General features: G+C 40.9%; 2 protein-coding genes across 4 annotated transcripts in view; both read left to right on the top strand.

Moving 5' to 3' along the window:
* Positions 1-10,933, top strand: part of RIPK1 (receptor interacting serine/threonine kinase 1) — a 37,546-nt gene extending 26,613 nt beyond the window's left edge. Inside the window, exons 8-11 of the mRNA XM_059401492.1 lie at positions 3,641-3,737; positions 4,609-5,172; positions 6,376-6,519; positions 8,817-10,933. Of these exons, the coding sequence (XP_059257475.1) occupies positions 3,641-3,737; positions 4,609-5,172; positions 6,376-6,519; positions 8,817-9,103 (1,092 nt within the window). The 3' untranslated portion in view covers positions 9,104-10,933. The remainder of the gene's footprint in view (positions 1-3,640; positions 3,738-4,608; positions 5,173-6,375; positions 6,520-8,816) is intronic.
* A 3,580-nt stretch (positions 10,934-14,513) lies between these two features.
* Positions 14,514-19,410, top strand: part of BPHL (biphenyl hydrolase like) — a 35,845-nt gene continuing 30,948 nt past the window's right edge. The window contains exon 1 of one of the 3 annotated variants that reach the window (XM_059399351.1): positions 14,514-14,774. In XM_059399351.1, coding sequence (XP_059255334.1) covers positions 14,668-14,774 — 107 coding nt within the window. In that variant the 5' untranslated portion in view covers positions 14,514-14,667. The other 2 variants (XM_059399352.1, XM_059399350.1) reach the window with 2 other exon arrangements.

The following is a 19,410-nucleotide window of genomic DNA, read 5'->3' on the forward strand; positions in this document are numbered from 1 at the left end:
AATTAAAAAACAGAAAAAAAATAAATGAATAAGTCACAGGAAAAAGAAAATGCTAACCTAACACAGTTACAAGTGTTGGCTCCTCCCCCTGGTTCCCTCACACTAAGCAACAGATGGGAGCCAAATCTGCCTCAACCTGAAGCGGATTTGGTGTCTGAGGCCCAAGAGGTATGTCAAAGGTTGTTAACAGCTAAGTAAGAGAAGCAAAGACCTTCCCTACATGCATACTTAGGAAACAAGTTGCTGGCATAAGTCTTACAGCAACATGCTGCTATAATCATGAGGGGAAGACTACAGTAAATAAAACAGACAGGTATATGGAGTTTTAAAATCAAGATACAAAATGAGTCAAGAATTACCACTTTTGAGGGATACCTACTCCAAAAGGAGAGGTATCCAATGGAAACTATTCTTGGGCATCCAAAGGCCATCAGGAAGGACAGATAGTCCCTAAAGCTAAAAAGCATTACCATAGTAGTCAGGAATATTTCATAATGATAAAAAGTTCAATTCACCAGGAAGGTAATAGCAGCTTTAAATATGTATATGCCCTTAATAACATGGTTTCAATATATACAAAGCAAAACTTGACAAAACTCAAAGGAGAAATAGACAAATTGGAGATTTTAATACAGATTTCTTACTGATAGAACAAATGGACAAAAAAATTAGTAAGGATATAGAAAATTTGAAGAACATGATTAACATTTGACTGAATGGAAATAAATAAAACGCTGCATTTAATAACTGCAGAATTCTTACTTTTAAAGGCTTTTCAGGAACATACAGAACATACTTTACAATTGACCATGTCTTGGGAAATAAAACAATTATCAACCAATTTAAAAGGATTGTAATCATGGGGCATCTGGGTGACTCAGTGGGTTTAAGCCTCTGCCTTTGGCTCAGGTCATGATCTCAGGGTCCTGGGATCAAGCTCCACATTGGGCTCTCTGCTCAGCAGGGAGCCTGCTTTCTCCCCTTTCTCTGCCTGCCTCTCTGCCTACTTGTGATCTCTGTCTGTCAAATAAATAAATAAAATGTTTAAAAAACAAATAAAAAAATAAAAGATGGTAATCATATAAAGAATTTTCTCTGATTCTATTTTAGTTATACTCTGATTTAGTTATTTAGTTATGCTCCAATTTTATTTTAGTTATCTTAAAATTAGAAAATCTCGTGTGATTAGAAGTTAAGAAATATATTTTTTAAATATTTTTTTTATTTATTTGTCAGAAAGAGAGAGCGTGCACAAGGACGCAGAGTGGCAGGAAGAGGCAGAGAGAGAAGCAGGCTCCCTGCTGAGCTAAGAGCCCTGTGTGGGACTTGATCCCAGGACCCCGGGATCATGACCTGAGCAGAAGGCAGTGGCTTAACTGACTGAGCCACCCAGGTGTCCCAAGAAATATATTTTTAAATGCCCTGTGGATCAAAAAGGAAATCACAATAGAACTTAGAAAAATTTAAAACTGAAGACTAACAGAAACACTACATATTAAAACAAAATGAAAATATGCCTAAGAAAAAAACTTAAAGGAAATACCAAAATGTTAATTTTGTGCTTGAAATGGAGGCAGTAAATGTAGTTTCTTTTTAAATATAATTCTGTATCTTTTCTATATTTTCAATAATGGATAATACCACTTTTATAGCAAAAAAGAATTTCTTTATCTCCTTTTTTTTTTAAGATTTTATTTATTTATTTGGGAGACAGTGAGAAAGAGCACGAGAGGGGAGAAGGTCAGAGGGAGAAGTAGACTTCCCATGGGGCTGGGAGCCCAATGCAGGACTCAATCCCAGGACTCTGGGATCATGACCTGAGCCTAACTGAGCCACCCAGGCACCCTCTTTTTCTACTTTTTTATATTTTGGTAAAATATATGTAGCATAAAACTTGCTACCTTACCCATTTTTTTCTTTTCTTTTTAAACGATTTATTTATTTTAGAGAATATGTGTGTGCACATGATGGGGGAGGGCAGAAGGAGAGGGAGAGAGTCTTAAGCTGACTGGGTGCTGACAGTAGAGACTGACACAGGGCTCGATCTCATGCATGGAGATCACGACCTGAACTGAAACCAAGAGTCAGTCGCTTAAAAGACCACACCACCCAGGCACCCACCATCATACCCATTTTTAAGTGTACAATTCAGTAGCATTAAGTACACTCACAATCTTGTACAAACACTGCTAGTATCCATTTTTAAAAATCCCAAACAGAAACTCAATTCCTATAGAATAAGGGTTTCCAGCCCCTGGGAATGCTTAATTCCAGTTTCTGTCTATGAATTTGCCTCTTCTAGGTACCTTACAGACATGGGGATCAGACAATATTTGTATTTTTGTGTTTACCCTGTTTCACCAAGCATAATGTTTTCAAGGTTCATCCATTTTGTAGCCTGTGTTAGAGCTTCAGTCCTTTTTAAAACTGAATAATTCTACATTTTATGTGTTTATCACAGTTTGATTATTGATTCAACTGTGATGGATACTGATTTGTTTCCACCTTTTATCTATGAATAATGCTGCTATGAAACATTGGTGTACAATTTTTTTTTGAGCTCTTTCATTCAGTTGTTTTGGGTATATACATAAGAGCAGATTGCTACATTGTGTGATAATACTATGTTTAACTTTTGAGGACCCATCAAATTGTTTTCTATAATGGCCCTGCCATTTTACATTCCACCTGCAATGCACCAGGTTCCAGTTTCTCTACATTCTCAAAAAGACTGTACATTCTCTGGGTTTTGTCTTGTTTTTGAAATAATAGCCATTCTAATGAGTGTGAAGTCATATATATCTTACATGATGGTTTTGATGAGTATTTTCCTAATGACTCATGATGTTGAGTCTTTTTTCATGTGCCATTTGAATATCTTCTTTAGAGAAATGTTTAGTCAAATCCTTTGGTCATTTTTGAATTGGGTTATTTATGTTTTATTGTTGAATTGCACGAATTCTTTATATAATCTGGATATTCATCCCCTATCAGAGATATATGATTTCAGATATTTTTCTCCTATTCTGTGGGTTATCTTTTCACTCTCTTGATAGTGTCCGTTGATGCACAGAGGTTTTAATTTTGATGTAGTCGCATTTATTTATTTTTATTTTGTTGCCTATGTTTTTGGTGTCCTATCTGAGAAATTATTGTCAAATTGAATGTCATGAATCATTTCCCCTATGTTTTCTCCTAATGTTTATATGGTTTGGGCACTTAAGCTTCAGTCTTTGGTCCATGTGAGTTAATTTTTGTATGTATTAAGGGTAAGGGTCCATTGCATGGTCTTGGTACCCTTGCTGAAAATCAGTGGGCTATGCACCGGTTTATTTCTGGGTTCTCTATTATCTTCCATTGGTCTCTGCCTGTCCTTAGACCAATACCACACTTTTTCGATAACTGTAGTCTTATAGTAAGTTTTGAAATCAGGAAGTTTGAACCCTCCAAATTCGTTCTTCTTTTTAAGCTTGTTTTGGATATTTGGGGGGGAAAAGTTTATTTTTTAAAAAAGCTTTATTCCTTGTAAGAGCTATATGAAATCTCTACCATTTGAAAAGATTCATTTTTCTTATAAGAATTTTCTGGAACTATTTTCTACTATTTATACTAAAGTATACATTTATGCTGTTAATTACAGAAACAGTATCCAGACCCAGACCAGAGTTCATTTGTGAAGAGAATGCATTCTCTCCAGATTGACTGTACAGCAATACCTCCAAGCAGGTCAAATTCAGGTAACATCCTATGATTGAAAGTAATGTATTCACTTGCTTGTTCATGCATTCACTCTCTTCTAGAAAATACTCTTCATGACTATAAAGAAACAGAAGAAGCTATAAAATTTAGGCCCTGCCTTAAAGGAATTTATAATGTATTTGGGAGTAATATACATATATTTGAAATACTAAATAACAGTGTATTCACCAAAATCACAAAGCATCCTGAACCTAAGAGGCCTAATATACCAGATAGGGAGAAAGCGCTGGCTCAGGAACAAGAGGGGACATGTGTCCTTGAGGTCCTTGAGGTCAGGGATAATAGATCCAGAGAACAAGCAGAGAAGTTGATCTCAGATTCAAGGAGGGATACTTTTTTCATTATAACAAAAGGAAAAACAGAGTATAAGATATTGAAACCACTTATTAGCTATCTGTTCTAAGGCAAATTAACCTCTTGTAAACCCTGTCCATCAAATCATGATAATAATTGCTCCTACTCTTACAGGGCTTTTAAAGAATAAAAGAACCCATGGGAAGTACTAAACACCAAGCTGCTCCTGTTCTCATTTTGTAGCCCTGCATCACACCAAGGAGACAGCCACCTTCTCTGCTACAAAACAAGTCCCTTTCTTCCTTGGTCATTCCCATGACACTCACGTTTGTTGCCTGTTAAAATTTCTCCAGCACTCTTTCACCACCATGCAGGGACTTCTACAAATTACCTATATAGCTTATAGGAAGAGGACCATCAAGTAAATGCTTTTTTATTTGTTGTCAAAGGTTTCAGTATTTTATTTTGAGATACAGATGTGTGATGGTGCTCAGCTTTTATTTTACTTCTTGTTGCCTTATGAAACTCTTTCCAATGCTGATCATTTCTTTTCAGCCCCAGAACAGCCCAGCTCACTGCACAGTTCCCAGGGACTTGGGATAGGTCCCGTGGAGGAGTCCTGGTTTGCTCCCTCCCTAGAGAACCAGCAGGAGGAGAATCAGCTCAGCTTGCAGAGTAAACTCCAGGAGGAAGCCAACTACCATCTTCATGGCAGCCGCATGGACAGGCAGACAAAACCACTCAGACAGAATGTGATTTATAATAGAGAGGAGGAAAGGAGACGAAGGGTCTCCCATGACCCTTTTGCACAGCCAAAACCTTATGAGAATGTTCAGAATCCAGGAGTAGGCCTTCCTTACTCTAGTGCAACCAGTCCTGGTAATGCACTACACCAACCAACAGGGCCAACCAGCCAACCCCAAGTACTGTACTGGAACAATGGATTGAACAATCCATTCTCTTTTGGAACAAGACCACAGGATCTGGGAGCAGCAAGTTCAAGAGCTTGGTATGGGCCAAATCCAAACCATATGCCAAGTGTGCATAAAACTCCAGTGCCTGAGACCAACCTACTGGGAAACACACCCACCCTTTCATTCGGCTCCTTCCCATCAAGAGGTAAGCAGTTTTTTAGCTACACCATTTTTAAAAAATGTTTCTGAAAATAAAGCTCTCTTGTAGACTGTAAGTTGACAAGGGTGAGTTGCTTGTGGCCTTCAGCTACCAGATGCAGTATGCAACTATAGATAGTCTCCATGAGATCACTTGGCCTCAGTTTGGGTGGGATTCATTGGAGCTGCCCACAAGTATTGGGTTACAAGTCCTTGTAACCAGTAGGTATCTTCTTCTATAATCTGCATCACAGTTATACCCATTATACCCAATCTCTGATGGAAGTGAAGGTCACTGCTTGAGTTCTTTTACTTGCTTGCTGTTTTCTGAAGGTTAAGAAAGAAGTCTTGGGTATTTTAATTTTTATCTTATAGAACTCAAAGACCACCATTTGTGATGAAAGCAAAATGTTGGGCTACCGTCCCCACCATTTATCTCCAGAGCTCTTTTCATCTTCCCAAACTGAGACTCTGTACTCATCAGACACTAACTCCCCATTCCCCTCCCTCTAGCCCCTGGTAGTCAGCATTCTACTTTGCATCTTTATGAATTTGACTACTCTGGGGTACGTCATGTAAGTGGAATCATACAGTCTTTGTCCTCTTGTGACTGGCTTATTTCACTGAGCACAGTGTCCTAAAGGTTCATCCATGTTGTAACATGCGTGAGAATTTCCTTCCTTTTGAAGGCTGAATAATATTCCATTGTCAGTATATAACACATTTTGTTTATCTGTTCCTCTGTTCCTCTGTTGATGGACACTGGTGACTTCCACTTTTTGGCTCTTGTGAATAATGCTGCTATCGATATGGGTGTATAAATATCTGTTCGAGGCCCTGCACTTAGTTCCTTTGGGGTAGATACCCAGAGGTGGAATTGCTGGATCTTAAGCTAATTCTGTTTTTAATTTTTGAGGAACCTCCATACTGTTTACCACACCATTTTGTATTCCCACCAGCCGCACACAGGGATTCCAGTTCATCCACATGCTTGTTACTTTGTTTGTTTGTTGTTTTGTTTTTTATAGTAGTTGTCCTGATGGATGTGAGGTTGGTTCAGCTACATTTTAAAGAAGAAAATTTCAAAGGTTGGCATAGGATAAAGAATTTAATATATGTCTGGAGTAAAGCTCTGCCCTTTTACCATGTTGTATTTATTTCTCTTGCTTTCGATCTAGCTATACTTAGCTGTGTGTTTCACTCCTTTCAGATGAGTCTGTGAAATGTTCCATACGCAACAGTGCTGGCATTCAGATTGGAGACCATAATTACATGGAGATTAGTGGAATGAGTTCAGTGCCACTGGACATGAACTTTAAAGAAGAGCCAGCTGCTAAGTACCACGATATCTTTGGTAAGATTTCCTTTAAGGACCTGTTGTCTAGCAGCCTTGAACTTTCGTACTTGTTTAGAGGGGTATTGTGGAATCCTGAAATTTCCCTGATTATTCTCCCTGAAAGTTGCCCCATGTTTTCTCTATAACATGTCTCTGTAATTTCTGTATAATTCCTTTGTGATTTATTTATATTTATTATGTTTATTATTACAATATCTAATTAACTGATTTGTTAAGAAAATTAAATGAGTCAATATGTATAAGGAGCTTAGAACACTGCCTGGCACGTAGTAAGGTCTATGAAAGTGTTGAACTCATCACCATCATCATCACCATCATCATCACCATCATCATCAGGATCAATATCACTACTTAGACCTGGGAGAGGCAGCTCCCTCCGATCTCATCAAAGAAGGAATAGTCTTCTATCTTGTCAGAAGATAGAAGACTATGCCCTCAACAGCACCTCTGTAATAAAAACAAGAGAGCTTTCTCTTAGAGGGTTCCACTATGTAACTTACATGTAACTTATGTAACTATGTAACTTATATGTAAGTCTTATAGGGTTCCACTCATAACATTAATCCCAAAACACAAAGGTGGGGGTGGGAGGGGGGAGGAACACAGGCATGAGGCCCAAACAACAGGATTTAAGAACCTGGTCTTAAGATTAACCCCAGGATTGGTAAAATGTTTCTATCATATTTACTGGATAGTAAATATTTTAGGTTTCACTGGCTCTGAGGTCTCTGTTGCAACTACTCAGCTGACATTGTAGTGAACAGCAGTCACAGACGATAAGTGCATATGTACATGGCTGTGTTCTAATACAAATTTATTTATTTATTTATTTATTTATTTATTTTTTAAGATTTTGTTTATTTGACAGACAGATCACAAGCAGGCAGAGATGCAGGCAGAGAGAGAGTGGAGGAAGCAGGCTCCCCGATGAGCAGAGAGCCCGATGTAGGGCTTGATCCCAGAACCCTGGGATCATGACCTGAGCCAAGGGCAGAGGCCTAACCCACTGAGCCACCCAGGTGCCCTCTAATACAAATTTATTTACAAAAACAGGCAGCAGGCCAGATTTGGCCCACAGGCCATCGTTTACCAATCCCCAGCCTAATCCAATTGAAGACTAGGCCGCCGTAGAGAGGAGGTTCCTAAGTTTTCAGGTGACACAGGTTCCTTTGAGAATCTGATGAAACCAGGGTCCCTCTCCCAGAGAGGTATTGACAAAACTTGGCAAATATCTTGGGAGGTTTTTGGACTGCTGCCATCCAGTGGTGGTAACAGAAGCTGCATTGTGGGGTGCTAAGAAAAGAATGGGAGATGGTGGTGGGGGAGTAGAGCAGGAATGAAATGTCTTTTTCCTTATATTTGGTTATTGGGGTGGGCTGAGGATCAAGGAAAATGTGTGTGGTGGTGGTTTTATACTTTAGTTTCTTTTTGTTATTTTTATGAAGGCCTAAGGAGAAGGGACCAGTAGAAAGCGAGGGTATGGCTGTAGGAGAAGAGAAGATAGCACTTAGGGTAGAGGAGAGAAGAGTCCCAAAACAGACCTTGAAAAGTAGATGCCTCATTCCTTAAAAGACAAGGGAAGGCGTGTAATTGAATGAGTTCACCCTTGATGGTCTTGGCTTCCCTAAGAGGAAAGTGAATTGTTGGGTGCAGGGGATCGAGAGTTGGATGACCTTGATTCTGGCCAGATATAGGTAGACAATACGAAAAGGAACAAAAGGGACGCCTGGGTGGCTCAGTTGGTTGGACGACTGCCTTCGGCTCAGGTCATGATCCTGGAGTCCCGGGATCGAGTCCCACATCGGGCTCCCAGCTCCATGGGGAGTCTGCTTCTCTCTCTGACCTTCTCCTCGTTAATGCTCTCTCTCACTGTCTCTCTCTCAAGTAAATAAATAAAATCTTTAAAAAAAAAAAAAAAAAAAAAAAAAAAAAAAAAAAGAAAAGGAACAAAAATGGTGTTTTTCCCTCTTCACATCAGGAAGGTCTGATATTAACAGGGCCACTGGATAAGGATGTATAGAACAGCTTCATAGCCAAGCTGGGCTTTCATTCCCAAAGCCATCAGCTGTGGCTCAGAGAGGAATCTGCTAGGAGGAAGAGGTTCTCTATTGTCTTCACATAAACACCCCAGATGGGCTTCCAGAAACATAAAGTATCACCTCATGGGTCAACAACTCATAATTAAGAAGTTATCTTTATTTTACTGTCTCCCGATACTCTTTATATGGGTTTTTGAAACTAGAATGTTCAAATGGATTATAGCCTGATACCTTCTTCTCTTTTCTGTTTGGCAGAAAATATCACTAGTTTGACTGACAAACATCTGGACCCAGTCAGGGAAAATCTGGGAAAGCAATGGAAAAACTGTGCCCGTAAGCTGGGCTTCACTGAACCTCAGATTGATGAAATTGACCATGACTATGAGAGAGATGGACTAAAAGAAAAGGTTTACCAGATGCTCCAAAAGTGGCAGATGAGGGAAGGTAATAAGGGGGCCACAGTGGGAAAGCTGGCCTATGCGCTCCACCAGTGTTCAAGAATAGACCTCCTGAACTATTTGGTACATATCAGCCAGAGCTAACTCCTGGAGGGGCTATGGCAGCATGAGGTCATCTCCTCACCAGTAAGTAACCCACTGAAAGTGTGCTGCCTCCGATCCTGCAGAATTCTTTCCTCACTGATATAGGTTCTCTGCATGAAAATCTCCCACATTCCATAGCTGGAGAATGGGAAAGAAATCTACAGCAAACAGCTTACTAACCAGGAAGACCTATTAATGGCCAAGGCCCAATCCAGAAAGAAGCCTAATTGGGTTTTGAAAGAGAGAGAGATGTTTGAGAAAGATAATTTTCTTTCAGTTCATTCCATAACCTTCAACAACACCATTCATTTACTTTTCTGGAGTTTTGTTCCAGCAAGAAAAAAAAAAAAATTCAGGGGACACAAACAAAGTCAACCTTCTTATTTTATGCTCTCTTTTCCATATAGACTCCTGTTATAACCAAAGTATGGTGAAATTGTGAGTTCTCTTCAACTAGGGTTTTTTTTTTTTTTTTTTTTTGGTTATGTTTGTTTGTTTGTTTTTGTATTCTAGCCACAGTTCATTCCAAAACTATAAGATCTTTTAACTTCAGTATCAAATGTTGTGTTAGGTAGTACAGGCTTCAAGAATTACATATAGTCTCCACTCCATAAATTAACTGAAGGGATTTTCAGTACTAAAACAGAAAAAAAAAAATAATAGAGAACAAAAATATCAGAATTTTCCAATGGCTGTTGCAAGGAATTGCTACTAATTGTGGTGACTACATCAATTCTTAATGAAGTGTTTAAGTTCTTTCCTAGCATTCTGATACTTTCCCAACTTTTGTGCCCTGCGAAAGGAGCTTGTATGTATTGATCTCTTCATAGCTGGTTGTGACTGGAGCCTCAGGGCTGATCACTGTCGAGCAGCTTCCTCAGATTACCCCAGGATATTGTAGAAATATTTTCACTTTTTTCTGTGAGCACCTGTGATGTTTAAAAAAAAAAAAAAAAAAAAAGGGTGCTTCAAAGCCTGATAATTGTGCCCCTAACACTCAACCTTTCAAAGCCCACTCGATACTCAGACCGGAATACTAGAAGACTGAAGGCAAGCAAACCATTCAGAATCATTGCCTGCACGTGGCTAAACAGAGAGGGTGTGTCATTGTCATTGTGCTCAGCCCTTCCAGGAAGGAGGGAGTGATGAATGCAGTATGGTGCCTCGGGATATCCGAATAGATTCTACGGTCTGGTGGGCTGATAACAATTTTGTGGTTCTGATTCTAAAATCCCACTAGCCCCAGCTGACAAACACACACACACACACACACACACACACACACACACACCTCTACACTTTAAGTGGGACTATAAAACAGAATTTCTTAACTTTGCACTATTGGCATCTTGGGCCAGATAATTCTTTGTTGTGGGGGCTGTCCTGAGCACTGTAGGATCCGGATGTCTGAAAGTGTCCTCTACCCACTAGAAGCCAATAGTGCCATTCTTCCCTCCTCCTGTCCTGGGTTGGGACAAGCCAAAATGTCTCGAGACATTGTGAATGCTCCTTGGAAGCGCCCAGTTGCCCCAGCTGAGAAGAGCACTGCTACAAAGTAATGGAAGCTCAGTCTCTTATCCATACATATCCAGGCCCACTACTTTGTTGCCACATAGCATTAGGTCATGTAGACCAAAACAAAAATTGGATGGAGAGAGTCCCAGGCTTTGTTAGAGAGGAGTGGATGGATGACTGCTTTTCTACATGTATCCCTTGTACCTCTGTCCTAAGTGTCTAAATTCCAAAGCAATTAGATGATCAAGTTTAGAGGCAAAAATGGTATTTTTAATGGACTTTTAAAAATAAAATTTTGTACCTCAAATACTGAAATGATGTGTTTGTATAAATGAAACCGTTTGGGCTTCTTCACTTAGGTTGGCATTTCCTATATGTATTCTCCATTTCGCCCTCCTCTGTTAGCAGGCAAGAGGAAGCTGATAGTAAAAAGAGAAGTTTCTGGACAGCTTTTTGGATCTCAGGATGAAATCACACTGCCTTGAGAGCCTGCAGCCCCACTGTCTTTCAAACACAGTCGGAAGGCTTTCCTTTAGCCCCCACTGTCTTAAAACTGGGCTGAAAAGTGCCAAATTTGTATCTAAAGAGTTTCAATACAAGAAAATCAGTTGGGCAGAAAATTAAGTAAGTGAGATGACACAGACTACAAAATGAGAAGACTATCCATACTTGGCTTCAGAAAAGATACTCACACCCTAAGGTTTCTACTGGTAAATAATGCTCACTCCCAGCTCTTACAATCTTGTGCAGTCAGTGGCTTTTCCACTTGGCTATGCTTACAATATGTGTTTGGGGTCCATCATATGACATTAGATCTTCCAGAATAGTTCTTTCTTTCTCAGAAAATGTTTACTTTTTATTTTTTTAACTTAAATATTTTTATAATTTTAAATTTTAAATATTTTTTTTAATTTTAAATATTTTTTAAAAAATATATTTTTTATTTATTTGACAGAGAACTAGCAAGAGCAGGAACACAAACAGGGAGTGGGAGAGGGAGAAGCAGGCTTCCCATCAAGCAGGGAGCCCAATGTGGGGCTCCATCCCAGGACCCTGGGATCATAACCTGAGCTGAAGGCAGATGCTTGGACTGAGCCACCAAGGCGCCCCCAGAAAATGTTTTAAATCGTATTTCGATGTACATTTTAATGTGTCTTATTTATAAAGGTTTTTCTCTTACAATAATATAAATAAAAGTAGGTGTTTACTAAGATAAATGACTTAGCCAGTTGCAGATAAAAATGGGCTATGTCAGCAGCAGGCTGTGACCCTACAATGGAAGACAAGCTCAACCTGACTTTATGTAAAAACTTCCTTGCCAGGAATATTGTTAATATTGGTTTCTCGCCATACAAGCGTAACCATGTCAACAAGATTATTTTAGTCACGTCTGTTCTTGTTGGATTAAAAAAAAAAATCTACTAACTGCCAAAACTGATTTTAATACATCACGGTTTAAATTTCAAGTTTATTTTAACCCATTAGGTTTTAGTGTTTTAAGAGTAAGAAGTGAAAGATTAATGATTTTTACCCATTGCAGTCAGGCAGGGTTAATGTGCAATTTCACTGCAAGGGACTTAAGTCAAGAAAACAACAACAAAAGAACAAATCAAAGCAAAACTAGGTGTCTATTTGGTGAAGATTTTAGAAGTATCTGATCACAAAGAAATAATCATTTAAGTCCTAATGTTATTCTAGTGAGTTCCATAACATAATCCAAGTACAGGTTGTGGAGCCAAGCAGGCTCCACAATCTCCTCTGCTACTCTTTTGCTGGGTACAGAAGGCCTGCTTCCTAACCTCTCTTAGCCTCAATTTTCTCTTCTAGAAATAGAGCAATAAAGTTGATGTGAGGACCAAAATAATGCATCATAAGGTGCCGGCACAAAGTTATTTTTAAAACTATATGATAGTGGGGCACCTGGGTGGCTCAGTGGGTTAAAGCCTCTGCCTTCGGCTTAGGTCATGATCCCGGGGTTCTGGGATCGAGCCCCTCATCGGGCTCTCTGCTCAGTGGGGAGCCTGCTTCCTCCTCTCTCTCTGCCTATCTCTCTGCCTACTTGTGATCTCTGTCTGTCAAATAAATAAATAAAATCTTTAAAAAAAACTGTACAACAGTGTTATGCATAAAGGACTAGTTCTCAAGTATGCACTTAAAAATCAACTGTGACACCAATAACCTAAAGCCTCATAGTGCTACCACTTTTGCTTCTCGGTAGGGTAACATGTTAAAATTGTATAATTGTTTTTACTCTCATGATCTCTGACCAGAAATCCCAAATCAACATCTCAGGAAAAAATAAGAATTGTTGACCCACCAAAGGTTTCTAAAGTCAGATGATAGTAGACAGCTGAAATTATTTATCTTTCCTTCTATGCGGGAAATTGATGTGACACATTAATGTTGAGAGAATATTTTTGCATAATCCATTTGTAGGCCAGCCTTGCCTTTATTGCTCAAGAAACTCAAATGGCCAGTGAGGATACTGCTATTACAACAGCGGGGTCTTGTGGAGGATAAAGAATGCCATATGCAAGGAAGCTATTGCTATCCTGAATAATTGGAGCCAAGGATAAACAGTGATGGTGAAACTGCCAGTTATTTCCAGTTTTTTCTCCACTGAATTGTGAATGCAGGCAATGTTTTATAACCTTTAGAAAGCTTGAATTATATGATCTGAAGAAGAAAAACACTTTGTGATAAAATACTAATAAAATTTACCATCTTAAGTGGATAGTTAAGTGGCATTAAGTACACTCACATCATCTTGCTACTACCACCATTTCCATTTCCAGAACGCCTCTCATCTTACAAAACTGAAACTCTGCACCCATTAGACACTAACTCCCCATTCTCCCATCCCCACCAGCCCTTGGCAAGCCACCTTTCTACTTTGTCTCTCTGAATTTGCCTACTCCAGTTACCTCATACACATGAAATCATACAGTATTGGTCCTTTTATGACTGGCGTATTCACTTAGCATCATGTCTCAATGTTCATCCATATTATGGCGTATGTCAGAATTTCCAACCATTTTAAAGAATAGTATTCCATTATATGTATACACACATTTATACCTTCATCCCTCCATTGACATTTGGGTTGCTTTCCGCCTTTTCGCTGTTGTGAATAACGCTATGACCATGGGTGTATAAATATCTTTGAGGCACTGTTTTCAATTCTTGAGGGTATATAACCAGCAGTGGAATTCCTGGATCTTATGGCAGTTCTGGGTATAATTTTTTGAGGACCCACCATACTGCTTTCCATTGCCACTGCACCATTTTACATGGTGCACAGTGTTCCAATTTCTCCACATCATCGCCAATACTTATTATTTTCTGGATTTTCTTCCTTTTTTTTTTTTTTTTTTTTTTTTGTAATAGCTATACCAATGGGTGTGAGATGAAGAAAAATTTTATGAAGGAAAATTTTAACCCCAACATTCTTAGAAACAAATGCATTTCACCCCACCGATAGCAGCCAGCCTGAGCACCCCCCTTTCTCCACCCACCCCTCCCGAGCCCCGCCTTGCCTGGCCGCCCGCCTCCCGCTCCCCGAGAGATGGGCGGAACGGATGGATGAGGGCTCGCCTCCTTGAAGGGGCGGGTCACCGTGGCAACGAGTAAGGTAGAGCCGACTCGGACGCGCTCCTCGTGAGCCAGAGCTGGCACCCCGAGAGAAGACGATCTGTGTTGTAGTATCCGTGGGACCCAGAGTCCAGTTTCTGTCAAGGGTCAGGAATAACCCAGTGGGCTACGCGGCCGAGCACCCCGGAGTGACAAGACTTAGACTGGCGAAATGTCACCAATGAGAGCATGTCCCGGCAGAAGTCCCTGCGCATGCGTGTTCCCGGGCAGCCGAACGGAGCGGTCTTCGGCGCATGCGTGTTTCCTAGCGCCTACGCGAGTGGGGAGGCTCGCAAGTGGGCTCAGGCAGCAAGTGGGGCGGGGCTCAGGCTTGCTCCCCCGCCGGGCAGCCGAGGCTTCCCAGGGCGGTGGGTGGATCCCGGCGCAGGCGTCCTGCGCGCTTGGCGCCACCTGTGAGCATGGCTGCGGCGCTAAACAGTCAGGTTTTGCGGAGGCTGCGGATTCTCCTGTCGGCTCTGAAGCCCGGGAACCAGGTCTCGCGTGCCAGGCCTGCAGCTGCGTTCGGGTAATGGTACCCGCTTCCCTCCGGGAGCCCGTGCGGTCTGGTCCAAGTTCTGCGGGGCGGGGGGAGAGGAGCGCGCTAGCCTGGGGGCAGGCTGGGCGGTGCAGGTGGCGGTCTGGAGCGCCGCGTCTCCGCCTTCTGGCTTTTACCCTGCGACCGGGAGCCTGCCCGAGATGGGTGCGCGGGAGGCGGTGGAGCTAACGTCCACCTCTGCGCCTCCGGGACTGAGCCCTTCAGCCATGCATCGGCTTCAGTTCTGTGACTCGGGAGCTTTAAAGGACTTGGGTGATGGAGTTCAAGCCCTTCACTGTGCAGACCAAAGAGACCCAGGGAGGTAACGTAATTTGCTTTTAGCCGCAGACACTCTCACGCCAGAGATTAGAATTCCAGACGCTTCATTCTTATTCGATGCTCTGTCCAGTCTCTTCACACCTTCATGGCTCTGATCTCTCATGCTTCTTATATAAAAAACCAGCCTGAGAATGTCCGTGACCTATTAGCTCTCATAGTCACGGGTCTCGGGTCCGAAGTCTTCGCGTCGTCCTTTTTTTTTTTTTTTTTTCTTTTTCTTTCTTTTGCTGATTTTGAATTTTAAGGTGCAAAAGAATCCCCCTGAGCGCCTGGGAAAATTCAGAATCCTTGGCCTGACTCTGAGGTTCCGATGTAGCCGGAAAGGCCAAGAATCTGCCTTTTTTTCTTTTCTGACTCCCTGTCCCCCATCCTCACATACACTTCGAGACAAAACAAAACAAAACTAGATTAATCTCTGGCTTACTGTCTTAAAAATGGGTGCCCTTGGTCCCAGGAGATACTAAGCAGAAAATGTGGCTAGAGCAGCGTGAGGCTTACTCTACTTTATTCCCTGCACACCTACTCTACACTACACACATGGGTACACGGGGCATGTATGCAGTTAACTGGTGAGGGGTCAGTTCCGTTTATAACTAGGAAAAGCCAGATCCCAAATGGGTACCTGGCATTTAGAACTTCAGTTGATCCAATGGGGAAGCGTCTCATTTGAAATTTTAATTTGGAAGGAGAAGGGGAAAATCTGACCAGCTTTAAATTTTTATGTTGTGATCAACTAGTCCCTGAGTTTCATATTTGATTTAAGTTCTTTTTTATTATTATTTTATAACTTTTAGACTTTCAGGACTGTCTTAATACAGGTGGGGAAAAAAATAGGCCAGTGTTCACAGCTGTGTAAATCAACATTGAAAAGTGGCAATTTGGGGCGCCTGGGTGGCTCAGTGGTTAAGCCGCTGCCTTCGGCTCAGGTCATGATCTCAGGGTCCTGGGATCGAGTCCCGCATCGGGCTCTCTGCTCAGCAGGGAGCCTGCTTCCTCCTCTCTCTCTCTCTCTGCCTGCCTCTCTGCCTACTTGTGATTTCTCTCTGTCAAATAAATAAATAAAATCTTTAAAAAAAAAAAAATAAAAAAAAAAAAAAAAAAAAAAAAAAAAAAAAAAAAAAAAAAAAAAAGAAAAGTGGCAATTTATCCAGTTTCCTATTTGGAGAAAGATTGAAATAAGGTTACTATATACCAATACCCAAGTTAAGATAGGTTAGTTAATGGTTGCAGGAAGGCCCCATCGATTCAGTGCAAATCATTCTTCCCATAACTCTGAAAGACAGGTTTCTCTGGATTTTGAACTGCCATTTTGTAAATGCAGTTGCAACTTGATATTACATGTAATCAGAGGAAACCAGCAGTGGTATCGGTCGTCCTGAAATGAAGCTGCAGCCCAATACAAGGAGGAGAAAACACCCCTTTAAAACCTTTGCTTCTGAACAGCCAGTACCCATCCTACACTTGAGTTGTGTTCCGGAAGCTTGTTTTGTCTGTGTTTTGGAGCTCTGACTCTTTTTTATTATCTGTGACTCTCTTTTTTAGTTTGTAGTCTGTAAACTGGTTTGTTCCGGGACAAGGTTAAAAAAAATAATAATAAAATAAATAATAATAATAATAATAAAATTTTAAAGAAAAAGCCTTTCATACCTGCAGTTGTATATGGAGTACAGTTCTAGTATTGATGATTTGCAGAACCTAACAACCTGCCAGAAGAAAAATGTCTTCTGAGTTCAACCTTGGGATGCTCTGCCTAAGAACCAGAGACCCTCCTTTCCCTGGCACCTGCCACCACCTTCTTTCTGCTGGCAATCAGGGTAGGTGGGGCCCCTTTGGAAGACTTTGTTCACCCATGAGGTAACAAGAGCATGGAGTCTGGTCTTTTACGTGGCTGCGTTGCCACTTCTAGCTGCGCAACTTTGAGCAAGTTACTTAACTTCTCTAAGCCTAGTGCCTTGCAGTTTTGTTCTGAGCATTGGAGACAATAAATGTGAAGGGCCTGGAATATAATAAGAATTCACTAATTGGTAGCTGCAGTTAGCACTGATATAGATTTGACTATCTTAGTAGTAATGCAGTGTAAAAGGTCCAAAGTAAGTCATCAAAATTCTTTTAATTCCAAGCCCTAGGGGTAGCTGCTACTCTGTTGTAGCTGATGGTTAGTTACTTTGGAATAAGTATACAAAATAATTAGCTGAACATAAGATAAACGGAGAACATGTAGGACTTTCAGAGTGAGGATGTGTCGTATTAATTGGCTCCATTTTTATTTCTTTTTTTTTTAAAGATTTTATTTATTTGACAGACAGATCACTAGTAGGCGGAGAAGCAGGCAGAGAGAGGAAGGAAAGCAGGCTCCCTGCTGAGCAGAGAGCCCAATACAGGGCTTGATCCCAGGATCCTGGGATCATGACCTGAGCTGAAGGCAGAGGCTTTAACCCACTGAACCACCCAGGTGCCCCTCCATTTTTATTTCTAAGCAAAGGCAAAATGCCAAAGGTGCTGATGTCAGACACTTAGGTATAAATTGCCAGTAATGTGACTGGGGCCAGTTGTTGAAACACTCTAATCCTCAGGTTTATCAACGATAAAATTAGGGTAAGTGTAATGTACATCACACGGCAAAACAAATGAGATAAGTAAGCTCTTAATAGAGTTGGTTACTGAGCTTAAGTAATGAAACTAAGTGTTAGTTTGTTTTCCCCAAGTTGTTAGATTCTTAAAGGAAACTTTCCTTCTTGGAAGGGAGTTAAGGCCCCCTCCGTCAAGGAGTTATTATCATTGTATTGCTTGTGACCTCTGTCCCATTCACATAATTGCTTATCCAGCTTCCCTGAGAAAGAGAGTCAAAGAATAGAAGATAAGGCGATTCTAGATGAGTATGCCCTCCTACAGGCTGTTTTTATTTTTATTTTTTTAAAGATTTTATTTATTTGACAGAGATCACAAGTAGGCAGAGAGAGAAGAGGAAGCAGGCTCCCTGCTGAGGAGAGCCCCCGATGTGGGGCTCGATCCCAAGATGCTGGGATCATGACCTGAGCCGAAGGCAGGGGCTTTAACCCACTGAGCCACCCAGGTACCCCTAAAACTCCATTTTTATGCTCCGAGTTAGTGAACTAATTACTAGCAGGGAGAAAGTGGTGGTAAAGATGGATGGACACCCCGAAGGAAATATTCATTTTTGGTCTTTCTGAAGTTTTATATCCTCTTTCCTGTGTGACAGTTTGGGAAATTTGGTCTCTTGATTGTGGGTCAAGTAATAATACACATTTCAGGGCCACTGTAGCCAGATTTTCTATCAACAGACACATAAAATGAGGCCTGACATACTGTCTAAGAGCCCCTTGCTAAGCTGGAGAGAAGAATGCTTCCCTCATTTCAGTGTTCTATTGATGATAAATAAATCATTCAGTAAATGATTTGATAACTATTTTTTTAATTCAGCAACTTTTTTTTAAATAAAATTTTTTTTCTTGCATTTGAAATTGATTTGCTTTGATTTACTTTTGTTCATAAACACTTCCCTGTCCTGTTTCCCTAACCTGGAGATCCATGAAAGGTTGTTGATAGCCTCCATTAACCCCATGGTGTGGGCTGATATGACAGTGGGGCAGGTACCTCTGGTATGGGGACACATAGGATGTTGATGACAAGGCACTAGGGACATGTTATTTTTCCTTAGCCTAGCTGCGGACCTCTTCAACATTCAGCCCAAACCTTCCTCTCTGTCTGACTCCACACTCCTGTCAGGCTGAACATTGCCTTGTCCCCACATAAATATGTCCTTTGCTCTGGGCCTTCGATCATGCTATTTCTTCTTCCAGAAAAACTCTCCACACCATATTTTTTTAAAAATTTTACTCCTTTTGGAAGTTCAACCCAAATGCTACTTCTTTCACTCTTCTCCAGTTACCTCTGCTACCCCATATGGTCTCTGTCTTTCTTCTAAAACTATCTTCAAAGTCTTCTGCCTTAGTAACCTCCCTGACATTGAGTTCCTATTAAGCCAAATTCTAGACCACATGGTTTTGTTTTTGCCTTCATCTTGGGCAACGAAAAGATGGGATGGGGATAATTCGGGGATGAATTTTGGAATGGGGAACCAAAACACAAATACAGCAAAACGCAAAGGGAGGTTAGAGGTTTTTTTGCATTAGAGACTTTGGAATGATCATGAAAGCTGAAGGAAAGGATGCCTATTATGGCAGTGCCCTTGCCGGAGACCCGAACACTTGCAGACAGGGAGAGTCAGCAGTGTCCAGCCACAAAATCCTACTGTCTTGGATGTTGA

The sequence above is a fragment of the Mustela nigripes genome, chromosome 5 (assembly GCF_022355385.1).
Source record: "Mustela nigripes isolate SB6536 chromosome 5, MUSNIG.SB6536, whole genome shotgun sequence".
NCBI lineage: Eukaryota > Metazoa > Chordata > Mammalia > Carnivora > Mustelidae > Mustela > Mustela nigripes.